Source organism: Dendropsophus ebraccatus, chromosome 5 (genome assembly GCF_027789765.1).
Source record: "Dendropsophus ebraccatus isolate aDenEbr1 chromosome 5, aDenEbr1.pat, whole genome shotgun sequence".
Classification (NCBI taxonomy): Eukaryota; Metazoa; Chordata; class Amphibia; order Anura; family Hylidae; genus Dendropsophus; species Dendropsophus ebraccatus.
The window spans coordinates 136,478,306-136,497,213 of NC_091458.1; the positions used below are offsets into that span (position 1 = coordinate 136,478,306).

Below are 18,908 nucleotides of genomic sequence, written 5' to 3' on the forward strand. Positions count from 1 at the left end.
TGTCAGAGTTGTTGCTGTCACACAGTATTGGGAGCTGTATTATCTTAGTGAACAGCGGCTGCATTCACTTTTACACAGAACATCAGGATCTGCTTATTGTCCTGCTTCCTATGAGCTTTATAATGTGAAATACAGCCTGCAGTGTGTGAGTACAGGAACAGAGTGTATATTATGTAGATAGACAATATGCAGACATGCCCACCTGGATGATAATATCCCATTTACCTGTAAACTAATTATCCACAATGAGGCCACGGCTAGAGTGTATACATACACACTGTATACACTCCAGCCGCGATTCCATGCGGGCGCACAAAAAAATGGCAAATCAATTTTGTGTGTCCGATTTTCACTGAATAGCGGCCCAACAAAATAGTCTGTGTAGACAATGTAAAGTACAGCTCTGGCTGCACTTTACATTGTCTCCTATGGTGAATTGGACTGTGGGTACACTTGAATCTGCTTGCATTCTATTTCAAAAGAAATGAAGTTCATGGTGAATTTCACAGACAGCGGCCGGTCTGTGACACGGCCGTGTGACAGAATGGGCACTGTTGTACATCATGTGAACCCAGCCTAAAGCTGTAAGTGGTGTCAGATCTGATTTCATGCTTGTGTGTGTGTGTGTGTGTGTGTGTGTGTATATATATATATATATATATATATATACACACACATATATATTCCTCCCATTTGAACCCTCTACCTTTCTTATTTTAGATCCTAAGAAAAGTGGCAGCCGCGCCGGGAGCCGCACAGGAAGCCGCGCCAGCAGCCGCAGGGGAAGTGATGCCTCTGACTTTGACCTCCTAGAAACACAGTCCGCTTGTTCAGACACCTCAGAGAGTAGTGCTGCCGGGGGACCATCCCGCAGAGGACTGTCTAAACCTTCCAAAATCCCCACCATGTCAAAGAAAACTGCCAGCACTCCCAAATCATCAGGCACCAAGAGATAGTCCTCACCGAAGCCAAACCTCTGGCACAAGAGTACATGGCCTATATAGGGGCAGACCATGACATTTTCTATCATGCACTGTACATCTGGATGTACACCGATTCTCTGCCTGAGAGATTTCTATCGTCTATACATGTATACGAGAAAACTGTTTATAACTGCCTTATCTGTTTCTTTTGTTTTTGTATGTTATTACTTCCATGTGAATATTTCTGTAGATACGAAGCCTTTGTGTGAATTCCTGGGGAGAGTCAGGAACTCTAGTAGAGTGGGAGGAGGAGTGTAAAACAGGAGAGTAGACCGCTAATCATGTGATTTTGTAGGGTACGAGACCCTTTTTGTTAGGGTCGATATCCTAAGGCAACACTACTAAACTTTAATATGGAAATCCTCTGTTTTGTATATGAACTATCCTTTGTTAAATCGCAGAGGGAGGGGAGACTGATTTTCATAAGATTTAGTCTTTCTGAATTGACAACACTTTGCACATCCTGCTTTGACAAGATAATAAGAATATGGGGTCTCGCGCAGCACCCGCCGCTGAAAAGGACAATGTGGGAGCAGCCCCATGTGACAGAAGATCCCAAACCCTGGGGCAGCATAGCTTAGCGTATGCTTCTCCACCGCCATTTTGCACTCATGCCAGATTCCGCAGATTTTTCTAATTGTAAACTACATTTGTTTTATTTATCTGCCTAGGAGTTTTCTTATTTATTATTTAATAGTCATTCCACATAGAATTTGTGTGACATGTTCATTTTTGTAATAATCGCTCACCATCGTGCGTCCACTAAAAGGGACTCACCAGCACAATTCTTTCCTCACATTTGTATGCTGGCCTCCTCTGACAAGACCGAGCCTGTAGGGATGGAAGTGTTAGAGCTCGGATGGATCCCTCCTCTTATTGGTCCTTACATCCAGTTCTAACCAGGCTGCCGTGTGATCTTCTTAGTTTGCGACAGAAATTGATGCTGTACCAATGAACTGTTAAACAACACTTTTGTATTAAAATTGCTTGCAGTAACATCATATCCCTTATGCCTTTTGTCGTTTGTCCCAGGTTTATTGATTACAGATGGGTAATAAAACCGTTTCTGTAGCTGACTTCTTAAAGGGGCACTCTTGGGAATGTTTTCTATATTTAATTCAATGTTATACATATGGACACTATGGGGGACATTTTACTAAGACCAGCATATGAGTACCCCAGTTTTAAATTAGGCCACGCCCCCTTTCCCTATCCAGATTCAAATAGAAAAGAAAGAAAAAAACTTTGGGAGCGGTAACGTCTTCTGTGTGAACTTAGAAATGGTGAACTTACACTTGGATTTCACCACTCCTAAAAGTAACACGCCCAAAGATAATTATGCAAGGCTCGCTGCGATCCTCCCGGTGTGAACTCCCAGTTCCCCGGTCTCCGAAATACCAAACAAAAAAATATAAAAAATAGGAGAGCGAACTTTACATCTGATAAAATCATAAATATGTATAGTTAAAAAAGGGAGTTTACACCGGGAGGATCGCAGCGAGCCTTCCATAATTATCTTTGAGCTGGATGCCTGCTGAGATCTTTCTGAAGGAGAACCTGGAGGTGGAGGGGAGCATTCCAAAACTCCCCTCCTGAGCGTGAGTAACACCTATCCAGATTCACTAAGAGGCCCATGCCTCTTAGTAAACCCGCCTGGACCTGTGTCCAGCGCAACAATTCTACACCTGCAGGTGTAGATATATATCATGATTTATGCCTCTGAGCAGGCGTAAATCATGATAAATGAGGTGCAGGAGGAGGCAACACCTCTTACCACTCCCCACCCCTGCTTACTCTGTGTTTAGGTGACATATGCCAATAATGATAAATGTCCCCCTTGGTGTTACCCTTCACGGCGCATGTGTGCAGCTTCTGTGTGTCCTTATTCAGTAGCAGAGAATCCTGAGGGTGCTTGCATTGTATGGTCAGCCCTCCTGCCACACAGCACCAAAACCTTTTTGTTGCATACCAAAGAGCACTGTCTCCTGGTTAGCTGCAGAGCTGATAATATAATTAGTGAAAATTAATATAATTAGCCTAAATTAATTGCCCTCAAATGATAAACAACCTGCATGATGAACAGGGGTCTTTCGTTGCGTGAGTGCACAATGGACTACGACGTCCTGTGTTTGGTTTCCTCTTTTGGACAGAAAAAAGGCCAAATATCAGCATTGGCCACAGTTTGCCTATATATATATATATATATATATATATATATATATATATATATCATTGATTTAAATATAGAAAACTTAAAAAACATTAAAAAAAATTGCTTGTGAACACAACCCCTGTTGATTTCTTAAAAAAAACAAAAAAAAAAACATCTGCAACAGGTACATTTTAACCACAGGAGTCACACTCTTTTCCTATGTAGGATTGTTCTTTTTCTACCTCCACTTCACTATGGTGCTTTTGTTATAGTAAGTTCTGCAGGGTAGTCACACCTGCACACACCATACATAGTGATGGTGTGTCATTTACAGAAGAGGAAGTCAAGCTAGTTTCTTCCTCATTAGACAGCGGAAGTGTCCTCCCAGACGTAGAGTCTGCCTGTGTCTCTAAGATCACTGCTATGGTAGTATAGCTTACCAAGTGCAGCCCGAAGCTCTGCACGCAGGAGATAGGTATCTCTTCTCTCTTCTAGTAACAATCTGGTGTCTTTCCACTTTGTTATCTTCATTGAAGTCTGATTGAGCCATCCCACCTGTTTTGGCACCAGGGTGGAGATGGAGCTGTGGAGGCACTGTGCTCGATGGCTTATTGATTGCCGGGTGCTCCCTCCCAATCATCGGGTAACTCTGGATACTGCCCAAGTCTGTGACCTAGCCCAAGCACTACGAGATGGAGTCCTCCTTTGTCAACTGCTTAATAACCTGATGCCTCATAGCGTCAACTTGAGTGAAATCAACGTTCGACCGCAGATGTCACAGGTATGGACTTTCACAAAGCCTGTAAAATATTTGTATTTGTATCAGCAGTATCCACCTTTCTATATGATTTACTTCTCTTCTTACCGGAGGTGGAACCTTGGCTCTCTGGCTGTTGAAAAACTTCAACTCCCATCATGCCTGGACAGCCAAAGCTAAAGCTTTGGCTGTCCAGGCATGATGGGAGTTGTAGTTTTACAACAGCCGGAGAGCCAAGGTTCCCTACCCCTGTTCTAGCGGATAGGAACCCTAAGTGAAGGGAGGCTCGTATAAGGGTCTTAAGATGGGAAGTTGATTTTATTTTATTTTTTGTTACGGTGACTAATAATCGAGCGGTTGAGATGTCAGTTCCTAATTGTGGGCGACTATGAGCTTCTTTCACTTCAGTAAGCAGAGGAAGATTCTTGTACACTCGCATGACTTACACAGACCGTGCATGTGTGCAGAGCTATCATACTGTGTTATTAACCCTAAAACTGCAGAAAGTATTACATGCCTTCAAAGTGGACCACGGTGCAAAAAAATAGAAGCAATGGGTTCTGTCTGGGTAATGAGAACGTCATGTTCTGTTATTTAAAAGGTTAAATGATGCTTACAACAGACATCCCGGTTCTGCACAGCACAGACCCTCACTAAACGGGGATCACAGCATAAAGTATTGAGCACTACAGTGACCCTTCTGTTATAGGGGTATTGTGCCGACTAGGGATGGTCCGAACCTGCCCAGTTTTCCAGGCGGTCCTCCCGCTGTATCCACCCGCTGCACGGATCGGCCAGACAGCGGGAATCCTGATCTCCCTGTGCCAATGATGAGCATTGAAGAGCGGCCCGCTGCTATGGGCAGTGATTGACTGAACTGGAAGGTCCTGCTCCAAAGTGCTCATCTCGAGCTGGAATAAGAGAGATTCCGCGGCAGAATCCCGCCTGCCTCAGTGTCAAACAGTGTGTCTATGGGAGGGCTCGTGTGCCTCCGCTTATAGAATTGACATGTCAATTCTTTGAGTTGAGAGCCACGGAAGTGCACGAGCCCTCCCATAGACACACTGTTTGACACAGGTAGACGGGATTCTGCCACGGAATCTCTCTTATTCCAGCTCGAGATGAGCACTTTGGAGCAGGACCTTCCAGTTCAGTCAATCACTGCCCATAGTAGTGGGCCGCTCTTCAATGCTCATCATAGGCGCAGGGAGATCAAAGGACCTGATAAACAAACCCTGATACTCCTTTTTAGCCTAGGGACCAATGGTGTTTACACAGAGATTTATCTGACACATTATTGAAGCCAAAGCCAGGAACAGACTATAAACAGAGAACAGGTCACAAAGGAAAGACTGAGATTTCTCCTCTTTTCCAATCCAAGGCTTTCCTTTATGACCTGATCTCTGTTTATCGTGGCCGTTCTGTGACATGGCCGTGTCATAGAATGGCTGCTGTCTTGTGTGTTATATATATATATGTGACAGTAGCAAATACAAGGAAATACCTGCCAAAATTCTTTTTCATTGTAGAAGGAATCCTGCACACACCTAACGGGGCATACATGCTATGTAAGGCTAGGTTCACATCACGATTTTGCAATCCGTCTCGCTGTATTGGTTGGAAAACGTACAGAAAAACGTGGCCTACCACTATTTTGTGTACGTTAGAAAATGGGGGGGAGGATTTTTATAATGGAATGGAATGGAAAACCGATCTAAACGTTTTTATCTGTTTTCGCGTCCGTTTTTTTTTTTTTTTTCTCTCCATAGAACACATACATTAAATGGATAGCAAAATTGTGATGTGAACCTAGCCTAATAGATAACATATTGGAAATGGTGTGTATCTAAAAAAAAAAATTTCTCTCTAAAGTTGTAAGTGGAAGTTGGGGAAGTCTCACAGGATGTAAAACAGGGAAGTGAAGCACTCGGGTTTACCAGAAGCGGGATCATTTTGCATGTGTTCTGAGATGATCTGTCATGGAAGTGTTCTCTGAGAAAATGACTGCAGGTAAAAAATCTAGAAACACCTGTTTTGAATCTTTGAAGAACTTTGCCTATACTGCTGGAGGCGCCATCATTATTATTATTTATTCTCCCTGAATTTCCTCATTGCGTAGACCTGAGATAAAATCTCTGGACTTGTGTTTTTTTAACACACACAAAGTATTCATTTAAATAGTATTTATATAAAACGAAAATAACAGCAGGTGAGTCTTAAAGGGGTAGTTCACAAAAAAAAATTCTTTCAAATCAACTGGTGCCAGAAAGGGCCAAAGACTTGTAATGTAATTCTATAAAAAAAAAACTCAAGACTTCCAGTACTAAAAAGTACTGGAAGTCTTGAGTTTTTTTTTTATAGAATTACATTACAAGTCTTTGGCCTTTTCTGGCCCCATGCTGCTGTATGTCCTGCATAAAAAATTTCTGGCACTTGCTGGGACCAGTTGATTTGAAAGAAAAGTCTTTTTGGTGACCAACCAATTTAATGCGATACAAAACCAAAAGGTACATCATGCCGCACAGGGCAGCAGCTAATATTATACAAGTTTAAATTGAAAATGTTGTATGACCTGTGAGTATGTTATGGACAATCAATTTGCTAAAAGGTTTCCGCCACTGATTTAAAGGGAGTCTGTCAGGAAGTTTATGCTGTCTGAAGCATAGGCAGCATAAAATCCCTAAACCATTCCTCAGTACTAGCGTCTAAGCTTTACTCAGGATCATAGAATAAGGGTATGTTCTCATGGGGCAGATTTATGTAGAGGATCTGATGTATACTGCATAAAAGAAATCCACAGAAAACAATTTCTGTGAATTTCAATATAAAACAAGGTATCTGATCGCGCTCCAAGAGGAGCGCGATCAGATACCTTGTTTTATATTGTTACCATTGCAAGCTACATGCAGGTAGTAGCTCTACACTGATACGCAGCCCCAAACATAGAGTGGACAGCGCTATATAGTGCATCATATTGTACTTTTGTGGATTTCCCACATATACATAATAGGGAAGTCCAAATCTACAATATATCTGGTGATGTTGCAGATTTTATCTTTACCTCAAGTCTGTTAACTTCCTTATAAAACATAGATATCCGGCACTTCCCAATGGTCATGTAGAGTCAGACTGTCCTGAGATGCAGTGGATTTTCACTATGCTGAGAGGTCTCGTCACTCCCCTCGGCCGTTGTTCTTCTCTCCTAACTGTTGGTGGACTTGTTCTCAATATAGGTGCGTTCACGAGAACAATGATGAACTCAAACTACCGAATGTTGTTACAGTGGAGACACAATCCAATACATGCTGTAAAATTGATGATTAGAGATAAGCGAACCTCCAGCACGCTCAGGGACGTCTGAACCTGAGTTTGCGTTATTTGATTACCGGCGGATGAAGAAGTTAGATGCAGCCCTAAGGCTGCCTGAAAAACATAGAAACAGCTACAGGACATAGGCCATCTCCATGTTTTCCAGGACTCCCTAAAGCTGCATCCGTCTTCTGCAGCCACTGGTAATCAAATACCGCACACTAAGTTTTGGATGACCCTGGCCATGCTGGAGGTTCACTCACCTCTAGTGATGATGGTGGTTGTTCTGTGAGAAACCCCTTAAGTTGAAAGGATGTGTTATTGGTTGAAGAAAAATCCTTTTAGCTTTCAAGATGGTGGACAGTTGTCTAGAATTTTTCAACACTAACTTCACTACTACATATGTGAAAAACTATGCACACACCAATGCAGCAGGTACAAAGGCGAAATAGTATTTCCACAATGTGCCTATTCATCTGGTGCTATGTCATTGGTGCAGTTCAAGGTCATGGACGGTAAATAATCCAGTTACTTATAACCTGTGAATTAACGGCCATAATATCCAGGGATAGCTTGGACCTAGTTGCGGTAACAGAGACCTGATTCATGACTAATGACAGGGAAATAGCCGTATCGGCATGTACTTTGTACAGGAAAGATAGAACGGAGAGAAGGCGCAGGAAGGGATAAAATCAACACTCATCCATATGACACATACTGACTTGGAGACTCTCGGTTTGCATGTGAACTAAAGAGGGATCTGTTGGCCTCTATGACAAACTGAGGACTATGATGACATTACCCAAATGACAGTAAAGGGGGGGGGGGGGGGGGGCGTTATGGGTCAGGTGACTTCATAAACATACTGCGCTTACCTTTGTTACCTTTGTGTGTTTTTATTGTTCCCTGGGCCCTAGCACTGCTGTGCCTTACTATGCTGTCTGCCCTCTTCTTTGCACAATCAGTGAGCGCACTGTACAGGAAGATGTAGCATTGCTAGGGCCCAAAGAATGATAGGCCCCGCCTCTTTGACACTATTAACAGCCTGAGTAATGGTGTTTTGTTTTTTTTTGTTCAAATAAAAACACAGACACATGCAACACCGATATGTTCTGAATGCTGTTCTTAACATCTAGCTCAGTAGTCGTTCAGAGGGTGACAGATATACTTTAAAGTACTAAGTAACTTTCCTATTCCTTTTATATGTAAGGTAGGTAGGATACGGATACCAGGACACTGCACCTAAAGGGACATCTCCAGCTATTTTTTTTTTTTATCATGTTGACAAGTGATATGTGACTGTTATATGTAGTTGCTCCACTGTTTCCTTGTAGACTCGTTTCTGTTCTGTTTCTTTACATGCATTGTCAGTGCAGCAATGAGAAATTTTATTTATTTCTTTTACTGATTAGAGAGTTACAGAAACGTTCTTTTTCCCCGTGTCTCTTTCTCATTGTAATTTTTAAATATATTTTTTAATACATATTAAGAGGCAGCCATCTTGCCTGACAAAAAACCCCCATTTAGCTGCTACATGTATATAGGCAAGCAGGGGCATTAATTACCTCTGTAGCAGCCATAGCGGCTGCTATGGGGCCCACCGCATAAGGGGGCCCAGTTGCCTGCTCCTGCAATACACTCGGCCTTCTGAGCTGTCATAATTTGCAGCACCAAGTGGCCAAGCGGGTTTCACGGGTTCTGCAAATGTCCCTGATGATGGACTCCTGGCGAGTGCTTGAAGTTATGCAGTTTTGACTAGACTTGATCAAGTGGTCATTTGGGAAGGGAGGGGGGCCCCAATCAAAAGTTTGCTATGGGGCCTGGTCATTTCTATTTACGCCCCTGTAGGTAGGAGTAGTCTGGGAAGAATGCTCTAGGCATGCTCTGTGACCTATGCAGACCTGTGCAAGGAGCAGGGAGGCTAAGCTCTGACTATCACCTATTGTAAATGACCTGCCCCTATCTCATCTATACATTGTATATTCATTGTAATCCTGCCCATTACAGACGTCTGAGAAGTGTTCTGTATAAAACAAAAAGGCTTATTATTATGCTTAGTGGCCAGGCTGAAAACAGCAAGAATCAGAATTATGTTATGATGAAATGCAGTTTGAAACCACTGGGAGAAGAGCAGATGGGAGTGCATGTGCCGCCAGTGATGTCACAAGCGCTGGGATTGAGCAGGACCAGACTGAAAGTACAGGCTTATTGTATGTTAGTCTAAAGTCTGTGGATGGACACTGGTGGGCTTGGGGGTGTTAGTTTAAAGTATACTGTGCTGGGCTGCTGCCCCATGGGCTTTATCTCCTGATTTGCAAGTTATAATGCTGATTTCTCAGCGCTAGAGCACTGCATTGCAATAAGAGTGACCTCTATGGATTCCGGGTAAGAAGCCCAATTTTTTCCCTGCTTTCAGTTTAGGCATTGAAAAGCTGACACGTCTGCTTTAACATATATAATGTTAGAGGGTTAAAGATGATGTTGTCCATAATCCTCGTAGCTGAAAGTTGTATGACATTGCCTACTAAAGAATAAAGAAATATATGGGGTATTTTTTGTTAATGAAATATGTGTATTTTGGTTTAAAAAAACATTTGGTAATTTTTTTTCCCCAACCATCTTTTGCAGCTTCAATGTGTTACAGCACATAGCTCCCTTTTCCATTCACATGGGGGTTCTTGTCCAATGTAGAAATATACTCTGCCTGGAACAGTAGAGGTGTGTAGAAGAGATATATAAAGAATACTCGTACTCATGTACAGACAGTATTCTAACCGCCTTCTGCCCCCTAGTCGTGGGCTACCCATCCTAGGTGGGTAGTACGAGCCCCAGGCCTTGTTATCTGGGCTAAGCAGATTTCCGAGACTTCCTAGTTGTCCTGCGCTGTGCAGTGGAATACGTAGACTTTCCGTAGCTTTATCCCCCTGGGGTCTGTTCCTGTGACTGCTAAGACAACTACCCTGCACGGTTAGAGAGGTTCCTGGCATGGACATGGTGATCCCTGTATGGCTTCTCTCTCCCTGGTACTTCCTCAGCACTGCATAGTGGTTCTGTTTCTCATAAGGAAGGATCTGTGGTTTGCTTTGTTGTGTCCCTCTCCGACTAACTCCAGACAACAACTAACTCCTCCCACCAGGAGCTAAATTCTTCCTACAGGGGTCCGTCTAACCCTGCCTGGTACAATAAAGGTGTAGGGGCCCCTACTGGGTCACTACACCAATGTGATCTTTCAGAGTATACGGTATTCAGTGGCTTTATTGTCTACTGGGTAAGAAGTGTATGAGCCTTAAAGCGACTCTGTACCCACAATCTGACCCCTCCAAACCCCTTGTACCTTCAGATAGCTGCTTTTAGGCTACAAACCCACTTGGCGGGTCTGCAGCGAGTCTCCTTGCTGCGTTTTTGCAGTGAGACTCGCTGCAGATCCCAGCCATATACTTTCATTAGCAGAGAAACTCGCAGCAGGGATGTAAGTCCCTGCTGCGATTTTGTCTGCAGCCCTCCCCATTAACCCCCTAGCCGCCGGACATTATACATTACCGGGTCGCCGTTCCTGCTTGCTTCGGGGCTCCCGGTGTCTTCACGTTCCGCCTGGCCAATCAGTGCGCTGCGGCGGGGCAGTGCACTGATTGGCCGGGCGGAACGTGCCGGTCGCCCCCGGACCCCCCGGCCGTACGATCGCCCCCCCGCAGCCCCGATCGCCCCCAGCAGCCCCCGGCCGCACGATCGCCCCCCGCAGCCCCCGGCCGCACGATCGCCCCGTGCGGCCGGGGGGTGCGGGGGGCGATCGTGCGGCCGGGGGGGTGCGGGGGGAGATCATGCGGCCGGGGGCTGCGGGGGGCGATCGTACGGCCAGTGGGTGCAGGGGGCGATCGTACGGCCGGTGGGTGCGGGGGGCGATCATGCGGCCGGGGGCGATCGGGGCTGCAGGGGGGGCGGGCAGGATATACATTACCAGGTCCCCGCTCCTGCTTGCTTCGGCGGCTCCCGGCACATTCCGCCCGGCCAATCAGTGCGCTGCCCCGCCGCAGCACACTGATTGGCCGGGCGGGCCGAGAAGACACCGGGAGCCCCGAAGCAAGCAGGAACGGGGACCCGGTAATGTATAATGTCCGGCGGCTAGGGGGTTAATGGGGCGGGCTGCAGACAAAATCGAAGCAGGAATGTACATCCCTGCTGCGAGTTTCTCTGCTAATGAAAGTATAGGGCTGGGATCTGCAGCAAGTCTCGCTGCAAAAACGCAGCAAGGAGACTCGCTGCAGACCCGCCAAGTGGGTTTGTAGCCTTAATCCAAGATCTGTCCTGTCCTGGGGTCCGTTCAGCAGGTGATGCAGTTATTGTCATAAAAATAACTTTTAATCCAGCAGCGCTGTGTCTAACGGCCGGGGCTTACATTTGTATATGCCTTAGGCTGGCACACCCTCTCTGTCCCTCCTCAGCATAAGGAATGCTCCAGGCAGATTGCTCCCTATTCTCCACCTGTTTGTATAATGAACATGGGCTGGATCGTTAATACACCTGTGCAAAGCTCAAACAGCAGTAAATGTTGAGGAGGGTGGAAAGGAAGGACAGAGAGGGTGTGCCAGCCTAATGCATATACACAGTGTCGGACTGGAGTGCCTTGGCCCACCAGGGGAAATCATTCTTGGGGCCCACCCTTCAGCCACTATACTTATCTATGGTAACATTAATAAGGGTCCATTAACACGGCGTGATATGGGGCAGTGTAGGGCTGCAAATGATTGCTAATCAGCAGGGCAGGTGATGTGCAGCCGACAGCAATGATCTTAGCCGCACAAAAGATCAAATCAGTCGACTGCTTGCATGTCAGCAGATCTCTGGCACTTTTACATGGGCCGATCATCGGCTGAATAGACTTCCTAGGAGCACTTGTTACCGATTATTGGCCGGTGTAATTAGGCTATAAGACAATTTTTTTGTATGATAACGCTGTATACTTAGATACAAGTCATACAGCTACCAATAACACCAGTATACAAAGAGCAAATATCCCCACACATATTACCGCTATATAGTAACTGACCAAATCCTGTCTATCAAGACCGATATTACCAATAAACCAGTATACAGGAGGGAAATAGTATCACCATACATATTACAGCTATACTGTTACTGACCAAATCCTGTATACTGAGACGAATATTACCAGTATACAAGGGGGAAATATTACCGCAACACCACAACCATTGCTACCATATTGTTACTGACCAAATCTGGTATACTAAGACCAATGAACACCACACCAGATTACAAGTAACAAATAATACCACCACATACTGACTAACACCACCAAATACTGACTAACACCACCAAATACTGACTAACACCACCGCTGCTACTGAATAAAATCCTCTGAACAAAAGATCAATATCCCCTCATACAGTCATATAGAGGTAGCCCCAGCTCTACACTATATACGTTACAGTGCACATAGATTTAGTGACTCACAGGGGACGTCTTCTCTGATCGGAGTTCTTCCCTTTTCATCTTCTTCTCCATCTGCCCTGGGCCCTTATGAGAACTTCTCCGAGCCACGAATCCACAGAATCTGCCAGAGAAATATATTAGGCTCCTCACTCTGTCACCATCCTCATCTCTCTACACACTGCACATCTGTACTGGCCCCTTTACACCTTCTCTCAGTGATTAGCCCTGACTATTTGTAGCGTGTGTGTGTGTATATATATGTGTGTATATATATATATATATATATATATAGTGTACACACCTTGTAGATGGCCCCTTGTTCAGTTCTCCATATAGATGGCCCTGTGTGCCTCTACTATAGTAGAGATCCCCCTCTGTGTAATCCCCTTACAGTAGATGACAACCTCTGTGCATTCCCTATATCAGGGGTAGGGAACTTCTCCAGCTGTTGCAAAACTACAACTCCCATCATGCCTGGACAGCCACAGCTAAAGCTGTAGTTTTGCAACAGCTGGAGAGCCAAGGTTCCCTATTCCTGCCCTATAGTTATAGCCCCCTCTGTGTAGTCCACTAAAGTAGATGCCCCTCTCTGTGCATGCCCTATAGTATACACACCGCACCCAGTATAGTTACCCTTATACATTGTTGTCCCCCTCTGTGTAGTGCCCTTTATAGATGCCTCCTCAGTGTTGTCCTCCTTATAAATTGCCCCCAACCAGTGTCCCTTATAGATGGCTCCCTGTGTTATCCCCCTTATAACTGGCCCGCTTGTGTTATCCATCCCCCCATATAGATAGCCCCCTTATGTTGGCCATCCCTACCCCCCATATAGCTCCTTATGTTGTCTATTCCCCCGTATAGCCCCCTTAAGTTGTCCTTGCCCCATATAGCCCCTTATGTTTTCCTTCCCCTGTATATACCCCCCTTATGTTGTCCTTCCCCTGTATACAGCCCCCCTTATGTTGTCCTCCCCCTGTATACAGCCCCCCTTATGTTGTCCTCCCCCTGTATATAGCCCCCCTTCTGTTGTCCTCCCCCTGTATACAGACCCCCTTCTGTTGTCCTCCCCCTGTATATAGCCCCCCTTATGTTGTCCTCCCCCTGTATACAGCCCCCCCTTATGTTGTCCTCCCCCTGTATACAGACCCCCTTATGTTGTCCTCCCCCTGTATATAGCCCCCCTTATGTTGTCCTCCCCCTGTATATAGCCCCCCTTCTGTTGTCCTCCCCCTGTATACAGACCCCCTTCTGTTGTCCTCCCCCTGTATATAGCCCCCCTTATGTTGTCCTCCCCCTGTATACAGCCCCCCCCTAATGTTGTCCTCCCCCTGTATATAGCCCCCCTTATGTTGTCCCTCCCCTGTATACAGCCCCCTTATGTTGTCCTCCCCCTGTATATAGCCCCCCTTATGTTGTCCTCCCCCCTGTATACAGCCCCCCTTATGTTGTCCTCCCCCTGTATACAGCCCCCCTTATGTTGTCCTCCCCCCTGTATACAGCCCCCCTTATGTTGTCCTCCCCCCTGTATACAGCCCCCCTTATGTTTTCCTTCCCTGTATATACCCCCTTATGTTGTCCTCCCCTGTATACAGCCCCCCTTATGTTGTCCTCCCCCTGTATGCAGCCCCCCTTATGTTGTCCTCCCCTGTATATAGCCCCCCTATGTTGTCCTCCCCCTGTATATAGCTCCCCTATGTTGTCCTCCCCCTGTATACAGCCCCCCTTATGTTGTCCTCCCCTGTATACAGCCCCCCTTATGTTGTCCTCCCCTGTATACAGCCCCTTATGTTGTCCTCCACCCTGTATACAGCCCCCCTTATGTTGTCCTCCCCCTGTATATAGCCCCCCTTATGTTATCCTCCCCCTGTATACAGCCCCCCTTATGTTGTCCTCCCCCTGTATATAGCCCCTTATGTTGTCCTCCCCCCTGTATATAGCCCCTTATGTTGTCCTCCCCCCTGTATATAGCCCCTTATGTTGTCCCCCCTGTATACAGCCCCCCTAATGTTGTCCTCCAACCTGTATACAGCCCCCCTTATGTTGTCCTCCCCCTGTATATAGCCCCCCTTATGTTGTCCTCCCCCTGTATATACCCCCCTATGTTGTCCTCCCCCTGTATAAAGCCCCCCCCCCTTATCTTACCCCCTCTGATAAAAAAAAAAAACAAAAAAACACAAAACTACTCACCTAACCACACGATCCCCCGTCGGTCGCCGGCCTCCTCTTCTCTCTTCTCCTGACAGGTGAGCAGCTCCGTTGCGAAGTGCCGCCAGCGCCATCACTGACCTCAGTGTGCGCCGCGGTGGCTGGGACTTCCGGTATTCGCTCCATGAACCGGAAGTCCTAGCCGCCGCGGCGCACACTGAGGTCAGTGATGGCGCTGGCGGCACTTCGCAACGGAGCTTGCGACACTCTTGTGATCGCAAGCAAATCTCTGCTTGCGGTCACAAGAGTGATTGACAGGGCGGGAAGCCTACGGCTTCCCGCTTTGTCAATCAAAACACTTCCTTACATTTAACTGGAAGCGATTGTTGCGATCGCTTCCAGTTAAAAAGGGAGGCGCGGCCCCCGGCCGCCCTAGGAGCGGGGGGGCCCACTCCAGCTCGGGGCCCACCGGGGGTTTCCCCGGCCCCCCGGTGGCCCAGTCCGAGCCTGCATATACAAATGTAAGCCCCGGCCGTTAGACACAGCGCTGTTGGATTAAAAGTCATTTTTATGACAATAACTGCATCGCCTGCTGAACGGACCCCAGGACAGATCTTGGATTAAAAGCAGCTATCTGAAGGTACAAGTGGTTTGGGGGGGACAGATTGTGGGTACAGAGTCGCTTTAATGCCTTTTTTGCTTGGTCAGCATTAAAACGATGTACTTGCACATAACAATTGCTACTTTTCTATGATAAAACACAGGTGTGGCGCCATGATGAATTCCCCCTTGATGTATAAGGTACATAGTTGAGTCACAATATGACCACTTCCAACTTTCGATGTTGGCAGTAAGTAGCTCATGAAGGGCATCATGTGTTGTAAGCTGACTTGTTGGATTTATTAGATGTGTGATAGGCTGCCTACATAGTTTCCCCCCAGTAAATAACATCCCACATGTAGGTAGTACCCTTATAGGTAGACCCCCCCCCCATGCTGGCATGGCATCCCCCTTTTAGGAGGTAAACCCTCTGTTGGCAGCCCCCATATAGGCATCCCTCTGTAGTTAATCCCCCTTGAGGCAACCCCCTCCCCATGTAGGCATCCCCTGCTAGTTAGCCCCAAACCTGTAATTTAATTTAATTTGTAATTTTTTAAGTTAAAAATAAATGAACAGACCTACTCACCTGGCTTGCAGCACTGCAGTCCTTCAGTGTGTGTCTCCTCTCCCTGCTCTGTGAGCGAAGGGGGAGGAAGTGGCCTCTTGTGGCCAGAGGCAGAATGCTGTCTGCGGCCACAAGGGTTATTGTCAGGACAGGGCTGTGAATGACAATGCTGAACCATTTAACTTTGAGCACTTATTACAAGCGCTTATATTTGGGCCCCGGTTCAAGACGGCTGTTGAACATGTCCATTCTTCAGCCCGGAGAGAGGAGGCGTGTGAGCCTCCCATAGACTGTCATTATGACACAGAGGCTGGCGGGATTCCGCAGCGGCAAATTCCACCAGTTTTGCTCCGTGCACCCCTGCATACACCCATACATGCTTACTGTCTTCCCTGTCACAGATTGGATCATCAAGCAAGACAATGTGACATGTCATAGCTGGATGGAAGAGCAAGACTAAGACCAAATACTGCCCTGGCCCCCCTAAACCCCCAGAGTTGAACCCAATTGAGCATCTGTGGGACCCCGGATCGTCATGCTCTATAGATCCTCTCCCAGCTCCCCCCCCCCCCTCCCCAGCAGTTGTGGAGTCACTCCTAGCCTGTCCATACTGCACATGGCGATATCCCTGGTGGTCAGTAGGACTCAACGATATATATATTGTAATAAGGGAACAGTAGCCAAATGCAGAAGAGTTTAAAGGGGTTGTCCAGCGAAAAATATTTTCTTTCCAATCAACTGCTGTAAGAAAGTTATATACATTTGTAATTTACTTCTCTTTAAAAATCTTAAGTCTTCCAGTACTTATAAGCTGCTATATATCGTGCAGGAAGTGTTGTTTTATTTACATTCTGAAACAGTGCTCTCTGCTGCCACCTGTGTCCATGTCTCTCCTGCTCAGGACAGTTCCTGTCTCAGCCAGAGATGGCAGCAGAGAGCACTGTGTCTGAATGTAAATAAAACAACACTTCCTGCAGGGTATATAGTAGCTTATAAGTAAGGGAAAACGTTCGATTTTGAAATAGAAGTAAATTACAAATCTATGTAACTTTCTGACAGCAGTTGGTTTGAAAGAAAAAAAAATTGCTGGACAACCCCTTTAAGAAACTGGTAATGAGTGGTACCCAATACTTCATCTTCCTTGGGAAAAAAAAAACATTTTTAACAGTGTATATGAGATGATAAACCTCTTATTAGTGTGAACAGGTGACTGGTAAGGTACTGGAGGGGGTATACATCTCCCCCAGGCTGCTAGCTGGAATGAGATGGTAAACTCCAGGAAAGCCGTGTAGTTCAGCAGAAATGTTTCTAAGGGCCCTATTACACGGAATGATAATCGGCAGAATCGGCCTGATCTGTAATAAACACAACAATCATCTGCTGATTGTTGATATAGGTTTGGACCTATAATTGTTGGGCGCCGACCGCGCATTGCTACGTGTAATAGCAGTGCGCAGCCGGCGGCTGACGATTTCCAAACTCTATGCATTACCTATCCATGCTGCAGGCTAGGGATGGTCAGACAGCGGGAATCTGATGCCGAGCGTTCGGGTTCAGACCATCCCTACTGCAGACCTTCTCTTGCACTGGCCGCGACCAGTGATTGGCTGAGCAGCCTGTCAGCTAAGACAGGCCGTTCTGAAGCTGCAGCGCGCGGGACCTGGTGAGAAGCAGAGTGCAGCATGGATAGGTAATGTATACAGTTTAAGCAAGGGCTGCAAGGACATCGGTAACAATGTCCATGCAGCCCTTGTTAAACAATTATCAGCCAGTGTAATAGGCCCAGTAAACGAGCGCCAATCTAGCAGGTCGGCGCTCGTTTACAGTAATTATTGGGTTCCCATCGGCCCGTGTAATGCTACCCTAATGGTGTGTTTACACAGGCAGATTTATCTGACAGATTTTTTAAGCCAAAGCCAGGAACGGACCATAAACATGGAAGGGGTCATAAAGGAAAGACTGAGATTTCTCTTCTTTTCAAATCCATTCCTGGCTTTGGCCTCCAAAATCTGTCAGATAAATCTGCCTGTGTAAACGCACCATTAGTATTATCGGGCCTGGATTTTACTGGAATGGCAGGTAGGTTTGGTAGTGGGATCTCCCCACTCCAGTCCACACCTTGCACACAGGTGTAAGTAGGAGTAATCGCTCCACCACAGAAGAGGCAGCTCAGAAGGCTGGAGGTGGCTGAGAGCCTGGAAGTCTGTGGCCTGTTCACACACTGCTTTGTAAAGCTGTTATTTGAGTGAGGTGAGAACTCTGGTTAGAGCCCAGCCGGGCAGGTGGTTGTTCTGTATCCTGTTTTGCACACTGTGGCCATGTTTGCTGTTTACCTGAACATTTTTATGCCTTAATAAAACCAAATTGGGGTTTTACATTAAATTGTCATAGGGACTGCTTAATTTCACGCTACCCCTACTAAAGATCCCTACACTAGATACTGCTAATAAATAAAAGTGAGTCAATTATCTGCTGGGAGAATAACCAGGTCAACTACAAGACAGAATCCTCCTGCACTGCTTATAAGCACAGTCTTCTATACAGGGGCGTAACTAGAAATGGCTGGGCCCCATAGAAAACTTTTGATTGGGCCGCCCCCTCTCGATCGACCACTACGCCATCAACACACTCAGCTCTACACAGGTCCTGTACACCATATAAATTACAGTACAGTTATATCAGGTGACTTACAGGGGACGTCTTCTCTGATCGGAGTTCTTCCCTTTTCATTTTCTTCTCCATCTCCTTCTCCGAGCCACAAATCCACAGAATCTGGCAGAAAAACATATTAGTCTCCTCACACTGTCACCATCCTCATCTCTCTATACTGCACATCTGCATTGGCCCCTTTACACCCTCATTTAGTGGGAAGGCTGACTCTATGTGATCCCATTTTATTATATGGCCCTCCTCTCTGTCGCCCCTCCTTATAAATAGCCCCCTTATGTT

At 46.2% G+C, this 18,908-nt stretch overlaps 2 protein-coding genes across 15 annotated transcripts in view; both read left to right on the top strand.

Moving 5' to 3' along the window:
* The window catches only part of MACF1 (microtubule actin crosslinking factor 1), a 177,205-nt gene extending 175,219 nt beyond the window's left edge, over nt 1–1,986 (top strand). For all 11 annotated transcript variants that reach the window (XM_069971385.1, XM_069971392.1, XM_069971386.1 and 8 more), the window contains one exon: nt 721–1,986. In XM_069971385.1, the coding sequence (XP_069827486.1) occupies nt 721–956 (236 nt within the window). In that variant the 3' untranslated portion in view covers nt 957–1,986. The remainder of the gene's footprint in view (nt 1–720) is intronic.
* A 570-nt stretch (nt 1,987–2,556) lies between these two features.
* Nucleotides 2,557–18,908, top strand: part of VAV1 (vav guanine nucleotide exchange factor 1) — a 64,834-nt gene continuing 48,482 nt past the window's right edge. For 2 of the 4 annotated variants that reach the window (XM_069971379.1, XM_069971382.1), the window contains exon 1: nt 3,558–3,916. In XM_069971379.1, coding sequence (XP_069827480.1) covers nt 3,713–3,916 — 204 coding nt within the window. In that variant the 5' untranslated portion in view covers nt 3,558–3,712. Of the gene's footprint in view, nt 2,582–3,557; nt 3,917–15,564; nt 15,596–18,908 lie in introns of those variants that run through there. The other 2 variants (XM_069971380.1, XM_069971383.1) reach the window with 2 other exon arrangements.